The 22,854-nt window shown below is 39.5% G+C and overlaps 2 protein-coding genes across 2 annotated transcripts; one reads left to right on the top strand and one right to left on the bottom strand.

The window, feature by feature from the left end:
* Positions 1-4,696: 4,696 nt before the first annotated feature.
* LOC146578870 (Fc receptor-like protein 1) lies at positions 4,697-15,199 on the bottom strand. Its single transcript, XM_085268913.1, has 8 exons — positions 15,138-15,199; positions 14,759-14,794; positions 14,408-14,665; positions 14,083-14,328; positions 13,805-13,996; positions 12,910-13,008; positions 7,268-7,347; positions 4,697-5,163 (listed from the first exon to the last, which is right to left on the bottom strand). The coding sequence occupies exons 1-8, from the start codon at positions 15,166-15,168 to the stop codon at positions 5,125-5,127; spliced, it is 981 nt and encodes a 326-aa protein (XP_085125039.1). The 5' UTR covers positions 15,169-15,199; the 3' UTR covers positions 4,697-5,124.
* A 2,125-nt stretch (positions 15,200-17,324) lies between these two features.
* LOC146578869 (ICOS ligand-like) lies at positions 17,325-22,179 on the top strand. Its single transcript, XM_085269060.1, has 3 exons — positions 17,325-17,541; positions 19,399-19,761; positions 20,000-22,179. The coding sequence occupies exons 1-3, from the start codon at positions 17,472-17,474 to the stop codon at positions 20,173-20,175; spliced, it is 609 nt and encodes a 202-aa protein (XP_085125186.1). The 5' UTR covers positions 17,325-17,471; the 3' UTR covers positions 20,176-22,179.
* Positions 22,180-22,854: the final 675 nt, after the last annotated feature.

The raw sequence follows: 22,854 nt of genomic DNA, 5'->3' as shown, positions 1-22,854 counted from the left end.
CAGGTCTCTGTGTTTAACAGGTTCAGTTCTTGAATGATCTCCACAGAACAACACAAACATCTCATCATCAATCATCAGCTACATACTAAAGACCATCATCATCCAAAGGACTTCAAAATGACGTCACTGTATAAACATGTATATTGTACTATGGAGGAGGCAGCATTTAGCTGTAGCCTGTAGATTACATTAAATGATTAAAGCCAGTCGCTGGCTCTTTCCTATTTTGTGGCATTTACTTATAAAAAAGAAGAAGAAGAAGAAGAAGAGGATGACGTGAAATGATAAACCACATGATAATGAAAAAAAAAATGGGTGGTCCATGTTTCGTTAACATAAACACCCCAGTTATAGGGCTATCAAACACAAAGCAAAAGACAAAAGGAAGGTGGACTAAATTTTTCCTTTGTTTTATCTCCTCTAATCTTACCCAGCCAACAGCTATCCTATCCTACCAGCCAACAGCCAGCAAACCACCTGTTTGCCATTCATTATCCACCAGGTTATCCTGTGCCCTCAAAAACCCCCGATGGGTCAGGAGGTGGCTGTTCAGAGGTGAAATAAAAACAACGGGCAACAACACCACCCTTAAAGGACCAACAGCTGTTTACAGCAGGTTTGGCTTCTGTAAATGTGAATAATAATTTAATATTTACATAATAAATGTAAATAATTCAGCCAATATTAGCCAATAAAAAGATTAAACAGGACACAGTAAAAAAAAAAATTAATTCAATAAAATATCAGTTATTACTCACTCACATATCCAATCAGAAATATCCACCCGAAGATGAGAAAAGTTTGAATCTATTTCCGAAACTGCTTCTCTGTTTTCCAATCAAAAGGAATGGCAGCCTTTATAAGAATGACTCTAGGCGGTGTAGCCCTGTGATTGGTTACAGCAAATGTGATAACATCAGCATGCTACCATCTGTCTACCATCTGTTGCTGTTTATAAAGAAAAATGAATGGAAAATAGCTGAAAGTTGCTATTGTAGAAACAACATCCCAAATTACCTTCTATCACCTAACTGTTTTCTACTGATCTTGAAGGCCATGAGGTCAAATAATGATTATAATGTTTAAAGTGCTATGAGCAGAAGATGAACCTCAGCATCGTGCATCACCATAGTGTTTTCTTACCCTGTGGTTTCTGTTTATGCAGAAACCACTGCATAAACAGACTTTAAAAGGTGCTGGATTTACTTAAGAGACACAGTATAAGTTTTATGACTCAACGTTGTAGACAGGGGTATTTTTGTGGCTGCCTATACAACATCTGTGTTTGTACAAGTTTATTTTTCAAAAGGCAGACATTTAAAATAAACATACAAATGGCATTTACAAAGGTTTGCTGCATGTGTTTTATTCCAAATTGCCAGAAAAGTCAAAGAGCATGTGCTGTGCCTAATGTGAATGTGATAATTGCTTCTAGGAGTGTTTATCCTTTCCCTCTCATTTATCGGTTAGATATTATCATAGAATGTGCGTAACAGGACATTTGGGTGGTTGTCTCAAACCTGAGACTCGTAAACAAACTGAGCTGGGTCCGGAGCCATCAAGAGCCAATCTCACCATCACCTTCATCAAGTCAAACTATGTTAGTGTGCTGAATTCATGTCTGAATGTTTCAATATAAAATAAAAGATTTTTAAAACCTGCGCACGTGGCACAGTAACAGTACTAATTAACACACATCTATTTGCAAATAAAATTTTGCAGAGATTTCAGGTTCCTTCCTGTCATCATTTTATTATACAGGGAGTGCAGAATTATTAGGCAAGTTGTATTTCTGAGGAATAATTTTATTATTGAACAACAACCATGTTCTCAATGAACCCAAAAAACTCATTAATATCAAAGCTGAATGTTCTTGGAAGTAGTTTTTAGTTTGTTTTTAGTTTTAGCTATTTTAGGGGGATATCTATGTGTGCAGGTGACTATTACTGTGCATAATTATTAGGCAACTTAACAAAAAACAAATATATACCCATTTCAATCATTTATTTTTACCAGTGAAACCAATATAACATCTCCACATTCACAAATATACATTTCTGACATTCAAAAACAAAACAAAAACAACTCAGCGACCAATATAGCCACCTTTCTTTGCAAGGACACTCAAAAGCCTGCCATCCATGGATTCTGTCAGTGTTTTGATCTGTTCACCATCAACATTGCGTGCAGCAGCAACCACAGCCTCCCAGACACTGTTCAGAGAGGTGTACTGTTTTCCCTCCTTGTAAATCTCACATTTGATGATGGACCACAGGTTCTCAATGGGGTTCAGATCAGGTGAACAAGGAGGCCATGTCATTAGTTTTTCTTCTTTTATACCCTTTCTTGCCAGCCACGCTGTGGAGTACTTGGACGCATGTGATGGAGCATTGTCCTGCATGAAAATCATGTTTTTCTTGAAGGATGCAGACTTCTTCCTGTACCACTGCTTGAAGAAGGTGTCTTCCAGAAACTGGCAGTAGGACTGGGAGTTGAGCTTGACTCCATCCTCAACCCGAAAAGCCCCCACAAGCTCATCTTTGATGATACCAGCCCAAACCAGTACTCCACCTCCACCTTGCTGGCGTCTGAGTCGGACTGGAGCTCTCTGCCCTTTACCAATCCAGCCACGGGCCCATCCATCTGGCCCATCAAGACTCACTCTCATTTCATCAGTCCATAAAACCTTAGAAAAACCAGTCTTGAGATATTTCTTGGCCCAGTCTTGACGTTTCAGCTTGTGTGTCTTGTTCAGTGTTGGTCGTCTTTCAGCCTTTCTTACCTTGGCCATGTCTCTGAGTATTGCACACCTTGTGCTTTTGGGCACTCCAGTGATGTTGCAGCTGTGAAATATGGCCAAACTGGTGGCAAGTGGCATCTTGGCAGCTGCACGCTTGACTTTTCTCAGTTCATGGGCAGTTATTTTGCGCCTTGGTATTTCCACACGCTTCTTGCGACCCTGTTGACTATTTTGAATGAAACGCTTGATTGTTCGATGATCACGCTTCAGCAGCTTTGCAATTTTGAGACTGCTGTATCCCTCTGCAAGATATCTCACTATTTTTGACTTTTCTGAGCCTGTCAAGTCCTTCTTTTGACCCATTTTGCCAAAGGAAAGTACGTTGCCTAATAATTATGCACACCTGATATAGGGTGTTGATGTCATTAGACCACACCCCTTCTCATTACAGAGATGCACATCACCTAATATGCTTAATTGGTAGTAGGCTTTGGAGCCTATACAGCTTGGAGTAAGACAACATGCATGAAGAGGATGATGTGGACAAAATACTCATTTGCCTAATAATTCTGCACTCCCTGTAGAACAGTTTGCAATATTTCAGCTCTCCTCTGGGTAAATCCTGAGCTCCACCTGAAACTCAGTCACCAAGCTCACGGGTACAGACTAATCAGTTTCTATATGAAAAGTTGTCTGTTAACATATCGATTCTTCTTCAGCCTCCTCTCTCTGATCTGAATTGCTTCACTGTTTTTAGGGAGAACTACATGCACATAATCTATGGTTGCCCTGCTTAGCAAATGTGCTCTGCAGCCTGTAATATTTAATATATTTTATTTTATGTTATATTCCTTATATAATTTTATCATATATCATTATATGATTTTATATCATGTTGGATACTAAGAAATCCTTTCCTCCTATAATATATGAATCTGTTTATAAAGAACAACTGGACAAGAATTCATGATGAGAATTAAGTGGCCAGAATATGTCTGGAAAATGTGGTTAGCTGTCCATTTGAAGAGATTTTCCCTTACACAAGTTATCAAGTTATCAAGACTCTCGGATGAGAGGTGAAACGTCTTCAAGCAACTTAAAGAAGTCCAGACATCTCTCAACTTGTGCACATAGTCACCTAATTTTGCCACTTAGATTGATGTAATAGCAGAGGGCTGATTCATATGTTGTCATATGTTCTTTTACAAACTCTAAGTCCTTACACACTCCCCTTAAATACACAATAAGGGTTTTTGAATTAGTACCAGTGTATATAGAGATCCTCCAGAATCCACTAGGGTGTGCTCCAGCATGCTCAACACAACTGCTATCCCTGACTTTGGGACATTTTAGTATAAAAATGTAAAAATTTTTAGTTATTTGAATCAGTACTTTTTCTTTCTTTATATATTGTACATGCTTCCTAGTCAATATTATAGTAAATGACTGCAAACAGTTTAATTTTTATGCTGATGCTCAGTTATATGTATCTATGAAGCCTTCTTAGTGTGAGTGCTAACCACCAGGCCATCATGCTGCTCTCTCCACTAGATGTCCCCATTTAAACTAAATTAATATTTTTATTTAACATAATATAATAGAAATTCTAAAAGAACAAATGTGAGGATATAGGATGAATGCAAGATCTTCTAGTGGTGTTGCTGGTGTTTTTAGTCTGTAGTTCAATGCTTACTGTTTGTTTTCTCCACCAAACTCAGGCATGTATCAGTTAGCTACAACCAAACTGGAACAAGACAATTTCCCATCACACACAATCATTAAAACTGACACAACAACACGAAAAATACAAACAAGAGCAAAGTTTTATTTACCAGATAGCTGCTGTGGGAACAAGAACAGGATCGAATAGAAATAAATAACATATGAATAAAATATACAGTAAGTAACAGTAAATTTATTGAATACATATAAACAACAACAGAGGAGCTTGAATAAAAGGCGTGTGGACTTTAAGTTTAAGTTTTTTTGAAGATGTTTCAGCTTCATCAAAAAAATTGAGCATCCCAGGTTCTTATTACCCTACTGGAGTGGGAGGGTGGGGCTTTTCCCTTAGGAGGTGGTCATTGACCCACTACTATGCGGACCTACAGTGACAGATTGCCTTCCCGGGATTCCTGAAACTCTCAATCTTGTAGTTTTAGAACTGAAGAATCCTCGTGAATGAGAGGTGAAACATCATAAAAAACAAAACTAAAAAATTAAATAAAGCAGTTGCGGTCTGTTTTCAAGCTCCTTAGACTACTATGATATTCATAACTGAGAATTTACACAGACTTTTAAAAATTCCATTAAAAAAGAAGATTGTTTTTTGAGGTGATGGGGAGACCAGTAGGGAATGTCAGTGGTTGGACTGGTGGACTACTTCAGTGAAGCTTCGACAACGTCTGGCTCTGGTTTAAAGTCTGAACACAAACATGCACAGTTCAAACAACAGGAAACATGATTGCAAGCTCAATCAAGACCTCCAATCTCCATTGATATGTCTGTGATACACACAGTGTAGATTCACACTTTATGGGAACCAGCTCAGCTACAAATCACTAAGCTTTCATACTTTTCACTGTTTAACTATTTCTTGAGACGTCCACTAAATTCACAAATTTTAAACCTGGAACTACAATAAATTACATCAAAACATTTGTTCCTTTCTGCTTTTCTTTCTCTCTCTTCTCTCCACCCTGACATACAGGCAGACCAAGCAGCATCATTTGAGGTTTGAATGGAGCTTTGTTAACCTCTTAACATCTGTCTAGGGTTAAAACTCAGTTTTATTTCATGCACCTTTTTTCTTTCAAATAGTCCCTTATTTTATAAGGAGTGATTTGTCACTACACACAGTTCTCTGGACCAGCACTAGGGGTACACTAGCTAGCAGTAAGAGTGATTTTCCAATTCAAAATTTGTAGAGTCTTAGATTAAGACTACATTTGAAGATTATTATTTTAACTGTCATATATGCCAAAGACGATGGTTTGGAGTGAGGTGAATGTGGACCAAAATACAGACACACAGAGATGAAGTGGGTATAAACAAAAGGCGAAAATAAGGCAATAGGGCACTGAGATAAACAAAGAAAACCCTAATCCGGAAAAGCTAAACAAGAAACCTGAAACTACATCGGGAGTAATGGCGGAGGAAACACAGACAACCCAATGAGAAACAAAAGGAAACACACAATATATATATACACAGAGGGTAATGAGGAAAATGGAAACAGGAGGGGAACACAGGTGAGACAAATCGTACATAACGAGATAGCAAGGAGAGCAAAATGTCAAAGTAAAACAGGAAATACATGAACATAGAAACCTGGAACGCTAGACATAACACATGGATCGCAAGGAAGGCACAGTGACAAAACCAAAGGACTAGAAAATAACTAAAGTACTAAGGAATAACTAAGGAAACTAGCAATACAAACACTAAATCACAGAACCTAAAATAATCAAGAGTCCAAGTAGTAGTAGTCTAACTTAATTTGTGCTGAACAAAAACATTTTGCCTTTAAATTCTGAGACTTCAAATGGGTGTAATATTGACTTGGTTGCATTTTTAACAAAGATTAAATTTGTGTTTTTTGAGCTCTGATATGTTTATCTGTTTATCTTCTGTATGTATCAATGTATTAGAAATTGGTACTGATTGGAAAATATTACATTTAGAAATCACCGATGTACTTTAAGGGCGTCTAACTATTATGAAAGTAATAGTTTTTTGCCGAATGAGTAGTGGAGTATGGAGTCAAATCAAATCAAATCAAATCAAATCAAATCACTTTTATTGTCACATCGCATGTGCAGGCACACTGGCACAGCACATGCGAGTGAAATTCTTGTGTGCGAGCCCCACAAGCAACAGAGATGTGCAAACACAACAACACAAACCAGCAAATACAAGAATGGCTACATCTGAAACTAATAAATATATGTACAATATAATAGTGTATGCATTTCTGGATGTGTATACTAAATATTATCCTGTGTGTGTGTGTGTGTGTGTGTGTGTGTGTGTGTGTATACATTTTACAAATTAAATAGTAAAAAAAAAAAAATAATAATAATAATAAATAAAATATATAAAAATATACAGAGTTGAATATGTGCAAAACAAGTGGCATTTATATACAGTGTGGAGTGCATAGTGTTGCAGTATGAGTATGAGTATCTCCATAACATCATCAAGAATGAAATTAAAACGACTCCTAAAATTATATTATATAGGACATAAACTACACAGTTTCTATGTAATAAGAAAAAATATCATACGGAGTTGTGCCCTTAAGTATCATCTCAAAACTGGGGCTTGTTGTCTGGTATCTATCGCTTTGAGTCAATCATTGACTACATTCTGCTGCCCATATAGCTCTAAATAAACTGATGTCTTTCTAAAAGACAGCAGAGAAGTTTGATAAGGACTCAGGACATAGTTAGCTCAGCTTAGCATCATAAAACAGGTTGTGCGGCTAGCTTGGCTTTGTTCAAAGTTTAAAGTAAAGGGCAACTTTACCTCTTGTCCTGTAGTCTGATGATATCCACAAGTGATGTCTTCTATGCTCACTGCTGAGTAGACTGAAGCTGGATCACTCTCTGCTTAATAAAACACATAGAGATTACAGGGGTCTGTGCACAACATATAGTTAATCTGACACTGTGTTGAACATTTTCTTTTCAAAACAGTCTTGACCTGTCGAGTGATGGACTCCACTAGGCCCCTGAATGTGTGCTGGTTTATCTGGCACCAAGATGTTAACAACAGATTTTTTAAACCCCGTAACTTGCAAGGTGGGACTCAGCGTTTTGTGATTTACTTTTCAGTTTGTTGACCAACACCTGGGTTTTGTTTTTTTCTTTCTTTAAAAGATGATAGCAGCTTGTCCATCTCTTTTAGTTTATTTAGTAACAGGGACGTTATCAAAACCCTAACCATTGTGCCTCTCTGTCTGCCTTTTTTGGGGCGACTGTGGCTCAGGGGGTTGGGAAGCACATCTGTAACCGGAAGGTCGCTGGTTCGATTCCTGGCCTCTCTGTCCTGGTCGTTGTGTCCTTGGGCAAGACACTTTACTACCGCCTACTGGTGTTGGCGCGATATGGCAGCCTCGCTTCTGTGAGTCTGCCCCAGGGCAGCTGTGGCTACAACTGTAGCTGCCTCCACCAGTGTGTGAGAGTGACTGAATAGTGGCATTGTAAAGCGCTTTGGGTGCCTTGAAAAGCGCTATATCAATCCAATCCATTATTTTTATTATTATTTTCAACCTGGAGACCTTTTGTTGCTTTCCTTCATCCCCTGGACCCTTTAGGGGAACGTAGCACCAGCCCTTCTTCTTCCATTGGCACGTCTGAGGGTCATATGCCCATTGCACTGCCGGGTACAAAACAAACTGTGATGCTCTCTATATTTTGACACCTTTACACCAAAGGCAGCATTAGATTGTTTGGCACTTTGAGGTAGAGTAGCTTATGTTTTGGATTGGACAACAGAAGCCACACTTTGCTCCCTACATGCATCAGTGAGCCTTGACCACCCACGACCCTGTCACTGGTTCACTATTTTCCTTCCTTGGACCAGATGTGATACAGACCACTGCAGACCTTGAGCACCTGACAATAACTTTAGTTTTGTGAGATCCAGTCATTTAGCAATCACAATGTGGCCTTTGTACAACTCCCTCAAAGTTTTACACTTGGCCACTTTTTTCTGTTCTAACACATCAGCTTTGAGGAGAAAATGTTCACTTGCTCCTTAATATATCCCATCTAATAACTGTTTCCATGATGTGTCATAGTGAGTTATTTCACTCAACAGCTGTCATAATATTATCCTAGTGTATGTTAATACATATAAGGGTTTGACTGATTAGCGGGCTTGATTTATTAGCATTTAATGTTCAAACAAATGAATGACTACTTTAAAATACCTAGGGAAGGCAGATGAGGTTTGCATTTGGCTTATGGGCATGTAAAATACCCTGACCTAAGTGCATGCACCTCTCTGTGGTATACAGACTATTTACATAAATCTATTATTTGATCACTAAATACCAAAAAAGCTATTTTTGTTACCAGTGGCGGTCCTAGCCTGTTTGGTGCCCTGAGCGGACACTCCCTCTCCCCCCCCCCCACACACACACACACAGACAAAGCATATTAAGGACTGAACATTAACATAAAACTGTTGTACACAGGCACACATATGAAGAGAGGGAGAGTGTATGCATTGTATGCAAACAGCTACCAAACAGCCATCATAATTCGTCATACAATGACAACAGGACAAATCAACAATTGACAATGACTAATTAATATTAAAATCTGTAACATAATGTATTGTTTGGAGTTTAGTCTGTTACTGTTGCCATTTTTACCATTTCTTCTTGGAGCAACTGTAACTCACATAATTTCCTTAGGGATTAATAAAGTATTCTGATTCTGATTGTTTCAGGATGACCTGCCATTATCCAGCGACACATCTGCTGTATCTTTTGCTCGTTTCTCCTCCTCTTCTTTTCTCTTTTTTCTAAACTGAGGACCTGATGGCTTTGAACTTTTCTTGTCCATCTTCCATTGGTTTTAATTTTTCACTCCAGTATGAACACAAATCCCTTAACCCAAGGATCACCACAACATGATCTAACACACCTACACCTTAGTTCACAGATTCACTTTGTCTAGGGTGCATTTCTGGGATTTCGCACAACCCAGGATTCAAATCATGAATACATAATGGGTTTGGATTTACAACATTATAAATGAAATGTGCTCTACTTGGAAGCAGCAGCCCCCCCCCCTCCCCTTTCGACAGGTTGTGTGTGAGACTTTAAATCATCAAACTGTAAATTTTAAATTGTTATTGATCCTTTACCCCGAGTCCTAAAGTGTATATTTATTTTCTTACTCTTCTTATATTTATTATTTGTTTACTTGCACTTAACTGGAGCCTCGTCTCTATATACTGGACTGTATTTAGCGGAGATGACAATAAAGTTTACTTTGACTTCAGCAGCGCACCGAGGGCTCTCGCGCTCACTTTTCATGTACAGAATTTCGAAAAAACATCGGTGCAAATTATAAGTCTGTATTATAATGTCTGATGTTTACGTGTTTGTTAGTTTGTTTTTATTTTGTTTTATTTTGCAAGCTGATTATTAGATGCTGCTCCAGCCGTTCAGGGAATCTCCCGCCGTCCCGCCCTCTCCTCCCTGTGCCGCAAGCAGCAGGCGCACCTCGCAAACGGAGGGCGCCCTTACTCGCGATCGGCGATAGAAAACCGATCGGTGCCTATGCCATTCCCAATATGCGCTGGCTGACGTCGGGGCAGCATGAGTACGAGCATTTTCTTTGTTGCCGATGCCCGTGATGCCGCCCCCGGCAACCGCCCATGTCACCCGTATCTAAAACCGCTACTGTTTGTTACCTTGTATTTACATATTCTAGCTGTCTGCTATAAAACTTCTGAAGTATTTCAACTCTACATGAACCACACAGTAACCAAAAATTCTGAAGCCCCTCTGACTTCCAAAAGGTCTCTGCACAGAGCACAATGAAAACATGTTTCAAAACTAGGCCATACTGTGGTAAAAACTCTTATCAGTTTCAGAGTACAGTAAACTGGAGTCAACAACAGGAAATAGCTGCTGTGGTTACATGCCGATGTTTGAAAATGAGTCTGTATTAAAGAACAGGTTTGAGAGGCTGAGAACACACAGTGAAGAATGTTTGGTCTGTTCAGATTTTCTCTGTTCATCCAGCTAAAAACATGTGTTTGTACCAAAATCAGACAGCAGACACATGTGGGGCTAATTTTGATTCGCTTATCTGCATTTACACATATGTGAACTTGAACAGCATTCTTAATCCATAGGATTTAATATGATGTTTGGTCACCCTTTAAAGTTATAACAGCTTTACATCCTCTAGGAAGGTTTCCGGCAGGGCTTAGGAGTGCTTTCATTGGAATTTTTACCATTCTTCCAGAAGTGCATTTCTGACATCAGGCACTGATGTTGGAAGCGAAGGCCTGGCTCGCAGTATTCCCAAAGGTATAACATTGTGTTGAGGTCAGGACTCAGCACAGGCCAGTCAAGTTCTTCCACACCAATCTCACTCATCCATATCTATGTTGACCTTACTTTGCACATTGTATGGAGTCATGATGGAACAAGAAGGGGCCATACCCAAACTGCTCCCACGATTTTGGGAGCATGCAATTGTCCAAAATGTCTCAGGATGCTGAAGCATTGGGAGTTTCTTTCACTAGAACTAAAGGTGCAAGCCCAACTCCTAAAAAACAACCCCCCTCATAATCCCCCCTCTATCAAACTTTACACTTGGCACAATGCAGTCAGGGAAGTACCGTTCTCATAGCAACTGTCAAACCCACACTTGTGTGTGAAGTTAACAGACAGATGAGTGTGAGGCTCGGTTTAGCTCACTATGCTTTCCAGATCACCACATGGTGCATGGCTGAGAGCAGCTGGCTTGGGTTCGAGCCTGACCCATGGCCCAAGTGATTTGGATGGGTGACTGAATCCTTTTGGCAATATAGTGCATGCAATGCAATATAGTGCACTATATTTTGTGGGAATTAGTTTCTATCATGGTTTCCCAAAATAATTCACTTGATAATCATAATTTTGAGGATTCACTTTCTTTAACCATCAAGCACAAAACCTCTCGTTGGAGACTAAAGCTGATGTACCACTTAGGTTATTTTTCCTTGCCATTGATGATGATATAACAATTGATGTCTACTATCCTCATCTCTGAGTAGACTTGTGCCTACAGCAATTGCAATATTTTTATTATGCAGAAAGTGATCCAGCTCAACTGTATAACAGTAATTTATATTTTAACACTAATGGTAATTAAATATTGTTTTATGCAGCATAATGATAATGTTGTTTAATGGCTTTTATGAACAGTTTCAGATTTCTTTTATTAGTTTTTACCTCTGAGGTGACACTGCATCTCCCCCACCCCCGAAACCAAAAAGAGTCGAGGGTATATCCGTGAAAAAGATAATTGAACGACCACAAAGATGCCATCATATTTCCATGCAGGCTGACACACTTCTGCACAGAGTGCAAAGTAAAAACGTTCTACAACGAGGACAGGCCATGGTGAGAGTTTTTATCAGTTTAAAACTACAGTAAGCTGGAGTCAAAAACAGGAAGTAGCTGCTGTGGTTTTACATGCAGAACTTTGAAAATGAGTCATTGTATTAAAGGTCTTTTCCCCCTTACACACATCTCAAGACATCAACAAACTCATCAAGCTAAAAGCTTGTGTTGCGCAATCACACAAGTCAACGTCAAGTCTGGAATATACCAAAGTGATGCACTCTCCCTACTGCTGTTCTGAATGGACCTCAACCCTCTGGACCAGCTCATCAATATGAGCAGACGAAAATGTAGACTTGGGATTGGATCTCCTGTTCAGTACATAGATGACATCAAGCTTTATGTGGTGGTTGACAAGGAGCAGAAGACTGCAGTTGTGATAGATGTGGCAACCCCAGCAGACAGCAACATCAGGAAGAAGGAGCACAAGAAAATAGAGAAATGAAAAATGGAAAGTACATCTTTAGGAAAGACTTGAGCAGGTGTGGAAAGTCAAAATTGGTGTCAGTGATTAAACGATGTAATCCTCAAAATAGAAGTGTGGCTCAAACAGATTCAAAGTACAACACCAGAGAAGTGTCTCCAAACTGGTTGCAGCAGATGGCTGCTCCTCCCTGAGCCTGGTTCTGCTGGAGAGTTCTTGCTATTGAAAGGGTTTTTCCCTTCACACTGCCACCAAGAGCTTGCTCAAAGAAGTTTGTTTAATTGTTGAGGTTTTCTCTGTATTATTGTGCAATGTTTACATTACAGTTTAAAGGGACTTGAGATGGCTGTTGTTGTGGTTTGGTACTATAGAACTAAAACTGAACCAACTGAACGCCCAACAACCCTGAAGTGGATAAGTGGATGCAATATAGAAGAGTGTAGTGCTAGGAAGAGAAGACTCAGTAGAATCACAATTAATGAAAGTTTACTAAGCAGTTAGTTAAATTAGGTGAGCAACAGTTCCTGCATTAATTAACTGCAAGACAAAGGTTCACAGCTCTGGCTCTAGAACTGAACCATGACAAAAAGGAAAGAAGACCAGGTGTACCTCTTATCTGCAAGTTTTTGCTCTTATCTTTGATGATGATTTGTCCATAACTGACATCTTCAGATCTCGTTCCCGAGTAGATTGCAGCTGGGTCATTCTCTGCATATCAAAAGGCATACAGAGGACATCAGTGCAGGTAATATATCTGACCAAAGCTCCAATAGATTTCTATCCAGAATTCTTATTCTCTCATAATATGTCCAGCTCAACTCATTTTTATGTACTTGCTTTCCAAACAGCTACAAATTATACTGTATAGTTCTAAAATTCCTCACAATATTTCCCTAAATATGTCCCAAAATACCTAACCCACTAAGTTCATGTCTTTGGACTGTGGGAGGAAGTCCAACTCCACACAGAAAGACCCCAGCCTAATGGTGGAATTAAACTCAAGACCTTCTTGATGTGAGGCAACAGTGCTAACCACCGTGCTTGGGTAATTGAAAAATCTAATTGCCCAAAGGTGTGAATCCGTGAGTGAATGTGAGCGCGCATGATTGTCTGTCCCTGTGTGTTAGCCCTGTGACAGACTGGCGGCCTGTCCAGGGTGTACCCCGCCTCTCGCCCTAAGATAGCTGGGATAGACTCCAGTGCCCCCCGTGACCCTGAAAGGGATAAGCGGAAGTGAGTGAATGAATGGATGGATGGATGGATGTCCCAAAATATTCCCATTTTATAAAAATTACATGACAGTTGACAGTTTGACACTTTATATAAGCTTTAATCGGTCTGAAACTACATCTCTGTAACTATTATCCGTAAAAATAACACAAACATAGAGATGACAAAATCTGCACAAAATGTAAATACAAAAGTATATAATGACTGGTAGAAATTTTTTGATTATTCTGCAAAATAAAGGCATACATGCAAAATCCAGATGTTTGAGTCTCACCTTCAGGTTTCCAACGAACACATCGTATCACCAGCAGAACCAGAAACACCAGCAAAACCACAAAACAGACTAATCCAGCAAGTACCACTACAGCAAGAACAGGAGAGGAGCCATAAGCAGATGAGGATGTTGGGATCGATCCTGACGTAGGTGGAGGTGTGGATGTAGGTGGAGGTGTGGTGGTGTGTTTGTCTAAAACAAAGCAAACACAGTCATTAAGTTGTCGTCACATTGTGAATGTTGAAACCTGCAGAAACACAGACAGGTGAGTGTGTCACCTGTGACAGTGATCCAGCTGGATGGAGACTCTCCATGACCGCTGATGTCACACTTGTAGAGGCCTTCATCAGACCTGGAAACATGCTGGATGGTCATGTGACCTGTAGGCTGCTTCCTGATGAGGGAGCCATCTTTACAGAAAGCAGCTGGGAGGTTGGAGGGAGTGGTCTTTGTTTTACAGAGCAGAGTGACGTCATCTCCCTCCATCACAGGGAGGACAGGACTCTGCAGGATCACTGATCCACCTCAACACAGAGACAAACTACAGCATTTCATCCATTTACACACAGCTTCATCAACACTAACTCCACACACTCAGCTTACCAGTGACTGTCAGGTTAACCATGTTACTGATGGGACCCTCTCTGGACTCACACCAGTAAACTCCACTGTCGAGTGGGATGATGAAGCTGATGTTACAGGAAGAACCCTCTGATTTTCCAGCTCCACACTGAGTCCTGTGTCGTTTACTTGTGTTTCTCCTCAGAGTCCATCCAGCAGAGCTGTCGTCCTCATCACAGCTCAGAGACACAAAGGCTCCTTTAAAGAACTGAGAGCTGCTGGGACTCACAGTCAGACGAGCTGTGAGGGTTAAAATGAAAATAAATAAATTAATTAATTAAAATCTTTTAATTGCTCAAACTGTTACAACTGTGACAGAAGAAGGTTACTGACCTTGGCTTGTTGTGCAGCTCAGCAGTGAGATCAGAACTAAAGAGAAATTGACACATGAAGAACAACTCCACACAAACAGCTGAAAAACGCACAAACTCGCATTGATGCAACATGCTTCAATAAAGTTTGGCTCTATTGTGAGTATATACAAACTCATAAATACATACATAGATACTTTTAATTAACACAATAAAGTCACATGTCCACCGTCCAGCTGTGTTCATGTAATGAGTTGAATGATTTGAGATTTTCACTGCCTGCTGTTTTTACCTTGAATTCAGCCTGATTTGTTTTTCATGTCTTCTCCTCCATCATCAGTTATCAGGAGAGCAGACAGTCAAAGTACAAGAATGCAAACAAACACAGAGATTCTACTTACAGAGCAGACACAGCACAGATGTTTCCTTCATCGTCCTTCTCACTCATTTGAGCTTTTCTTTTTGTCAGCGATATATAGCAAAGCCCGCCCTCTTCATCTGATTGAGGGTTTGCCCTTTCTTTACAAATACACTGGTAGGTAGCAACCATTTTTAACTATGTAGGGATGTAATGTATAAAATAGTTTCAGAAAATATGCACAAAAACACAGTGTCATAGTTTTTTTTAGTAGCAGTTTGTATAGCAGCTTTCAGTTACACTGTAACCCAAGCAGTCCAGTATGCTCAGTCCAGTATTAGAAAATTCCTTTCTGACTAAAGGGCTTAAAACTATGAGTTCATCAAAACTTCACAAAATTGGAATATGCAACATTCCAATGGAAGGATCGGAATATGGTGTAAACAACACCAAAGTATGAATCCATTCTTCTTAAGGCTGGTGGTGGTGTAATGGTGTGGGGACATTTTTACTGCCGCACTTTGAGCCACTTAGTACCACCTGAGGGTCATTTAAACACTGCAGCATATCTGAGTATTGTTAATGACCATGTCTATCCCTTCATGACTACAGTGTCCATCAGTGTAGTCAGCCATCTTCTGTGAGCCATTTCCAGCAAGATGATACACCATGCCTTAAATCTCAAATCATCTGAAATTAGATGACTGGACCAGATATCAGTCCAACAGACCAGTATGTGGTGGAGCAGGTGAGCCCCCTTATGGACAAATCTACAGAGACTATGTGACGTGTATACCTAATAAAGTGGCCGGTAAGTGTAAATGGATAGAGGCATCAGTCACTGCATGATAACAGCCAGCAGGTGGTAGCAGTGGAGCATTAGTTTTAGCAGTGCCTGACAGTTTTAATGTGACCTTTGACCTTAAATGCTACAGGAGATCAACCAGACATTTCCACCTGAGACCTAAGCTTTTGAGACCTCATCTCCTCCATCGTCCTGTCTGTGACACAGAATTCAGTCTCACTGTTCCATGCTGAAATGTCCTCCAGTTCCTAAAATGTATCTGGAGGATGGATGAAAGGGGAGGCTGTGGGAAGAGCTGATGGAGGATGCACAGGTTAAAGCAGGTGTGGCCACAGCTGGAATATAGAGACCATGGAGGTAGGAGGACTCCTTTAACAGCTTGTCCTCTTTTTAAAATTATTTCAGTTCTCTAAGATGATCAGAGTTTCTGCCCCTCACTTTTTCTGTGTGATTGAAGAAAAAAAAGAGATGTGATATCTGTCACACGACTCCAAGTTGCAAATTTAATCAAAAGTGTCTCTAAATAAAAACATGTTTTATTTGATAATAATATGATGTGTGCAGTTAATAAAAGGACAGGTAATGTTTGTCGCGCTGTTGCACACACAGCAGGCTCGTTTGTTTCAACTCGCCAGTTGCCACAAGACAACTTACCAACGTGTCCATAATAAGCTAATACTCCTAACCAGTAAGTACACTTACTTACTGGTTTTGTCGCATCAGTCTGCGTCTCTGAGTTAACTTGTGTTTCTCCTACAGCCCCAGACCGCAAAAAATGCGCGTGCTCTTTGTGAGCTCGTTCCCGGATCGTAACCAGCGCGTTCTGCCGTCAAGGGCGATCATTGGTTAATGGCGATCATGTGACTGAAGCAAGCCAGATCCTTTTATTTAGTAAAAATGTGATTAATTGTTAAATGGTATTGTTGAGGGGCACAGACAGGACTCGCACACATACATTTAAAAAAAAATAAAAAATTAAAACAAAGTTGCCTCAACAGAAGGGCACTTTGGGCACCATCAGGAAAGGGTCGGGTGCTCAAGCCCCCCCCCCCCCCCCGCACGTGCCTGCAGACAATCCAGATATAACTCAAGCAAAAGTTGCTCAGTCTCTGCGCATTACCGAGATATGACATTTCAGCTCTATTGTCGGAGGTATAATAATAACAATAATAATATTAACGATACAATATGACTGACCCACCATGATTCCTTTTCTTAAAACAAAAATGTTTTACCGCCTGTTCTGGCTTATATGACGTGCTAATACCCCCCTCCCCACCCCCTCCAAGAAACGTGTTTAATAACTTTGTTATGACTGGTCAGTGGTATGTTGTTTGTGTGCATCTCTTTCTCGGAGATGAAAGCGTGCGTCAGAGTGCGTCAGGGATCGCAGCAATCAAGCTGTAAGGGTAAAGATAGGCATCTGTGACTTTTAGTTCAACCCAAACAAAAATGATAAAAGCTTAGAATTTAGATGATCGTGTAAGGTTTCACAGATCAAACTCTTTGGAAATGCACTGTCGGACATTAAGAGCAGTAGTTGTGGAACAGCCCAAATACTCGGTGCGGTGAATGTCTGCTGGAGGATCAGCGCCACTTTGGCGCAATTTACTGTTTGTCTTCTTCCTGCTGGTCTCTTCAGGTGAGGTTTATCTGATTAATTAAAACAAGCAGTTTTTCGCTCTGTGAAATAGAGGAGGCGAGCATAACCTCTCGACTAGGTTTGAATGTTTAAATAAAAGAGCATGCTGACGTTTAACTGACGTGGTTAAAATTCGGCTGAACTTCGTAGTCTTACACATTGGTGCTCTTGGAGCTCATGAAGCAAGTTTAAACCTTTTCTTCACACACGCGCACACATCCGCTGTTTTTTTTAAGAGTTTTATTCGTAAAATCACCCGCTGTGCTTCAGTTTCTGATGGTTACGTTACCGTATCCACCAAGGACGGCCACAGCAAGAAAAATTTTTGTTATTATTATTATTATTATTATTATTATTATTATTATTATTATTCATTTTGAGGGAAAAAATAGTCACCGTGTTAAAGTATATGGACATTGAAGAAAAAGTGCAGAAAGTTGCATCTGGTCAGAAGAAAGAAAAACACAAACGTGAAGGAGTTTGTAGGATTTCTCTTCAGATTTATTCTTCGGTTTCAAATTCAAATTCAAATTCAAATTCAAATTTTATTTGTCACGTACACAGTCATACACAGTACGATATGTAGTGAAATGCTTGGACAACTGCTCGTGACCTAAAGAGAACAAAAAAGGAAAAGGCTATGAATAAGATAGGAAATAAATATGAAAAATTAAAAAGGGTAAATTTAACTAGGAAGGAATAAAATATAAATTAAGGTTAAAAATGAAATAACTGTACAACACAAATTAGAATGAAGGGTAAATTTAACTGGGAAGAATAAGATAAAGATAAATATATAAATTAAAGTTGAAAATAAAATAACTGTACAACAAAATACACAATACACAATATAGAACTATATAAGAATGTATGAAGAAATCTAAATATAAATAAATATATACACAATAACAGCAGCTGTACAAGTATTAACCGGAAATGAAGAATATAGTGACCAGTGTTGTGCAAAACCAAAGTCCAGAATGTCCAGCGTGTGTGTAAGAACTGTATGTGTGGGTCAGTACTGTGTGGTGGTGTGATTGAGAGACCGTATCGCCTGCGGGAAGAAGCTCCTCCTCAGTCTCTCTGTGTTGGTCTTCAGGGAGCGGAATCGCTTTCCTGACCTCAACAGAGAGAACAGTCTGTTGTTGGGATGGCTGAGGTCCTTCACCATCTTCCTGGCCTTGGTCCAGCACCGCCTGCTGTAGATTGAGTGCAGGTCAGGGAGCTCGGAGCGGATGGTTTTCTTCTGCTCTTTTTCATGTGTTTGTATAAATTAGACTGTTGCCACAGTTTCTCTCCTACAAACTCTGCAGTATTGTCAGTATTTTCATTCACAGTTATCACGGACATCTCATAGTTCTCTCTGTCACCACCTCAGTGGGTGGAGTTTGTCTGCGCAGTCAAAACACAAAACACAGCAGAGCAAGGTAGCAGGACCAAAGTGGTCACACGGGTTGTGAGCGGAGTGCTGTTTGCACAGACATGTCTATTTTGTGATGTAACAAGAAACATTAACCTTGATAATCAGTCCTGTCACACTGGTACTGATCATATACCAGTATCAGTGCTGTTATCTTACCAACATTTTTACAGCAAAGCTTTTGTTCCTCATTTACTTCTTTCTCATGGTTACAGAAAGGGCAGCAAAATATGTTTGCTCACAAAAATGATGAAATAAAAACACACAGTTAACTTTTTGCGCATCATTTGTTAGAAAAGTCATTCTTACATATCCACCGAATTTAAATTCCTCATGTTGCAGTTCAGCAGAGCTTAGTAGTCACACTGATGGAATGCTGTACAGGTGAACAGTTGTACTTTCGTCCCTTTAACCTCTCTGCTCTGTGTTGTTTCCAGTTTCAGACCAAAAACACATCACAGCTGAGTCTGGACACAGCGTGACACTGCCATGTCGAGCTCCAAATGACGACATAACCATCACAGCTGTAGAGTGGACTAGAACTGATCTGAAGAACGAATATGTTTTTTTTTACCGCAACAAGGGTTTTGATCCTGCCAACCAGCATCCATCTTTTAAGAACCGGGTGGATCTGCAGGACAGACAGATGAAGGATGGAGACGTGTCTTTGATCCTGAAGGATGTGACAACTGCTGATAGTGGAACATACGAGTGTCGAGTTGCCCAGAGAAAAACAAACGAAGAAATAGCAACTTTGAACCTCATCAGCAGCATAAACCTGAGTGCTGTTGATCCTCCAGGTGAGTGAGTAGAGTTGAGTGTGTGTGTGATCAGAGGTGAAGCTGCTTCCTGGTTGTTGATGTTTGTTTCTAAAGATGTTGTTGATGAGACTTTGTAGAAAGCAGCTGGTCTGAGTGATGTGATCAGAGTGCAGTAGATAATGTCTGACAGCAGTTTGAAGAGGAAATGGATTCTGTTCTGTTCTTCACTCATCACCTACCTGACAGCTGACACCTCACACCTGTTTCTCACCTGCAGGTCAGCCAGGAGGAGACACAGAGGATGGATCTGCTGGGCTGATTGTTGGTCTGTCAGTTTTGGGGGTGATTTTAGCTTCTGCAGCTCTTATATCTGTTTATGTTTATTATAACAAAAATCAAAATGAAAGCTTCATATCTATGTTCAAGCATTTGAAACAATGTAAGGGAAGGTGAGATGTCTTTAAGCATCAGGAAAGGCAGATGATGTGACACAGACAGAAAGAAAGATGCTAAACACCAGCAGATACACATCAGCTGTAGATAATCAAACACATCCTGAATTTGGTGTCCAGCATCTTTGTGAAAAATCTCTTTAATTATTTGGTGAAAAAGGGAACATATACATAAAAACTGTTTTTATGTTTGCACATTAAGGGGACATGTTACTTTTCATTAAACACATTTAAGCTATAACAGTACAGTTACAGCTGCTGTTTTTGTCTTTGTGTTTGTAGGAGGTTTAGATTCATGTGTGTAGCAAATGAAATTAGTTGGTTTCAGGAACACATTTTATTTCAGTACTGTGGAAATTATATTACTGTAAACATATTGTTATATCTTATATATATCTGGACAGATGACAAGTTTCTTTTTCTCTAACAAAATCTTGTTGGGAATCTTAAATCTTGCTTTACGTGGAGATATCATCTGAATTTCAGGAGCGGGACCTCATTCACGCCCCTTCCAGCCGTCATTCACTTCTTGCTAGTACATGGGGATCTGCCTGACCCGGGAGTCGCTTCCAGTCCCCTTCGAGGCCTTCCCCAAACCGCAGCACCAGTTCATAGTTTCATAGATGTGGTCCCAGCTAGTGAATTTTTACTATATGACAATGGATTGATTGTGTGACTATTTGTATGTTGCGGCTTGATTCAGCGTTGCATGCTAGGTTTAAAAAGACAAAGACTCTGACACACCATTGAATTCTTTATGATTTGGTGGGTTGGCCATCACTGACCACTCACAGAAAACAGATTTGGGATATTTTTCTCAATAAAGTGACACCAGGTAAACTTCCAGTTCACCTTTGTACCCTTCTGCGCACTACTGCCAATAGTTAAAGTTAATCAGCCACTCTGAATGAGGGACCTACAGTAAATCTGTCAAAAATAGCATTTTCTTACTATGTATGTTGGATATGGAATCAGTTACAGAGAGACTCTGATTTATGGAGACTTTACGTGCAGCACAAGTAATGCAGTAAAGAAGATCTGTGGGTGGTGTACTTGGGGTCACATGTTTTTGTATATTATGCTGTAAACCTGTTATATTTTATTGCTGTTATATTTTTTGTTGTATTTGTTGCATTTCCTTTCTTTATGACTTTTATTAACTTTGTGTGGGTTCTGCTTTGATCAGGTAATCTTGATCTCAGTGGTACTTTCTGGTCAATGACAATAATGATGTGAGTACTCATCTGTGAGGATGCTGTTGTGTCCATGTCTTCTAATGTGCTGCAACATTTGGCAATTCATTCTGTACCAGTGTGTACTTCGTGTATGACGGGATATCTGCACTTGATCAGCAGCGTGTGTGTTCTACACAGCTGCATGTATCAGCAGCAGGGAAAGTTTTGAAATTAAGAAAATTTCCACTCCTCCCTGATGTGTTTAAAACATAATGTCCATCAAATGATTTAAAACTGTTTTGAATGCATTTTTTAGTGATGGGGAGAAATAAGCAGGGTTCAATAGCTCCATAATGTTTGTGTAAGACATGAAGGATCACTAGTTCAATACTGGGATGAGACACAAGTCCCTGGAAGGGTTGCATCAAGAAGGGAATCGGGTATAAGATTTGTGCCGAATTAAATGTTGTGACTTCTTGTAAATAAGTAAGCAGCTAAAAATAAAGTCACAATAAGCCGGGGGTTTCTGTTTGCGCTTGTAAAAGCTATTTTTATCACAAATATTCTGATCTGGTAAACAAGTTGATTCAGGTATGTAGTGTGAACACCCTCTTTCATGAGAAACAGATGCAAACAATAACAGTTCAAACAGCTTTCCGAACATGTCGAGACAAGTTTCTGAAGGAGGAATGTTCGCTGTGTGTAGATCAACAAGAAGGTGGTTATAGATCACGTGACAGTAAGTCACACGAAAAGTTACGTTTTCCCACATGAGTCATCACTTCTAAGTAATCTAACAATGAGCAAATTTCCAAATATTTGACTTTTATTTAATTTTTTTGTCATTGGTTGTTATTTATTTACATTTTTGTGCATGTTGTAAAACACTGCTTAAAATAAAAAAAATGTTTTAATGATTAAACATGTTTCTGATAAAATTCTGTCATCATTTATATAGTGTTTAGATGAATCTCGAGGCTGTATTAACCCTGGAGGCTGAGTGTTTCTGGGCTGAGAAGATCACCTGTAACCATAACTGTACAGAAGCTTTACTAAAAGATCAGTTATTAGCATAAATATGTGTTAACAGCATGATCCTAAAATTCACTCAGAATACTCATATCACTCTCACACACACACACCCACAAACGTATAAAGCCAGCATGCTAAATAATTAGTCAAATAGAGAGTGAGGATAGAGCGAGCTCAAACTTTCTTTTTATTTTTTTGTCTGCTTATTTAGTTGTTTCTTGTTTTTTTGCCCTTTATCCCCGTCCCTCTTCTCCGCTGTCTTTCCCCCTCTCTTCCTTTCTCCCTTTTCTTTTCCTCATTCAAGTCTGTCCCGTATCTAGCAAGTTAAAATAAAAAACAAATTAAAAAAACAATAAAAGGTGAATCAAATAGACCATTACGGCAAGGCTTTAAATCATTAAAAATACCAACCATGTGATCTATTTTTCTACATCACATGATTAACAAAAGAAAAACACTTTATCTCATGACTC

The sequence above is a fragment of the Mchenga conophoros genome, linkage group LG3 (genome assembly GCF_057382185.1).
Source record: "Mchenga conophoros isolate Kocher_MC1m ecotype Shallow Benthic linkage group LG3, M_conophoros_male_GT1.1, whole genome shotgun sequence".
Lineage (NCBI taxonomy): Eukaryota > Metazoa > Chordata > Actinopteri > Cichliformes > Cichlidae > Mchenga > Mchenga conophoros.
Note: the sequence above shows the minus strand (reverse complement) of the source record. Positions and strands in the feature narration are given on the sequence as shown.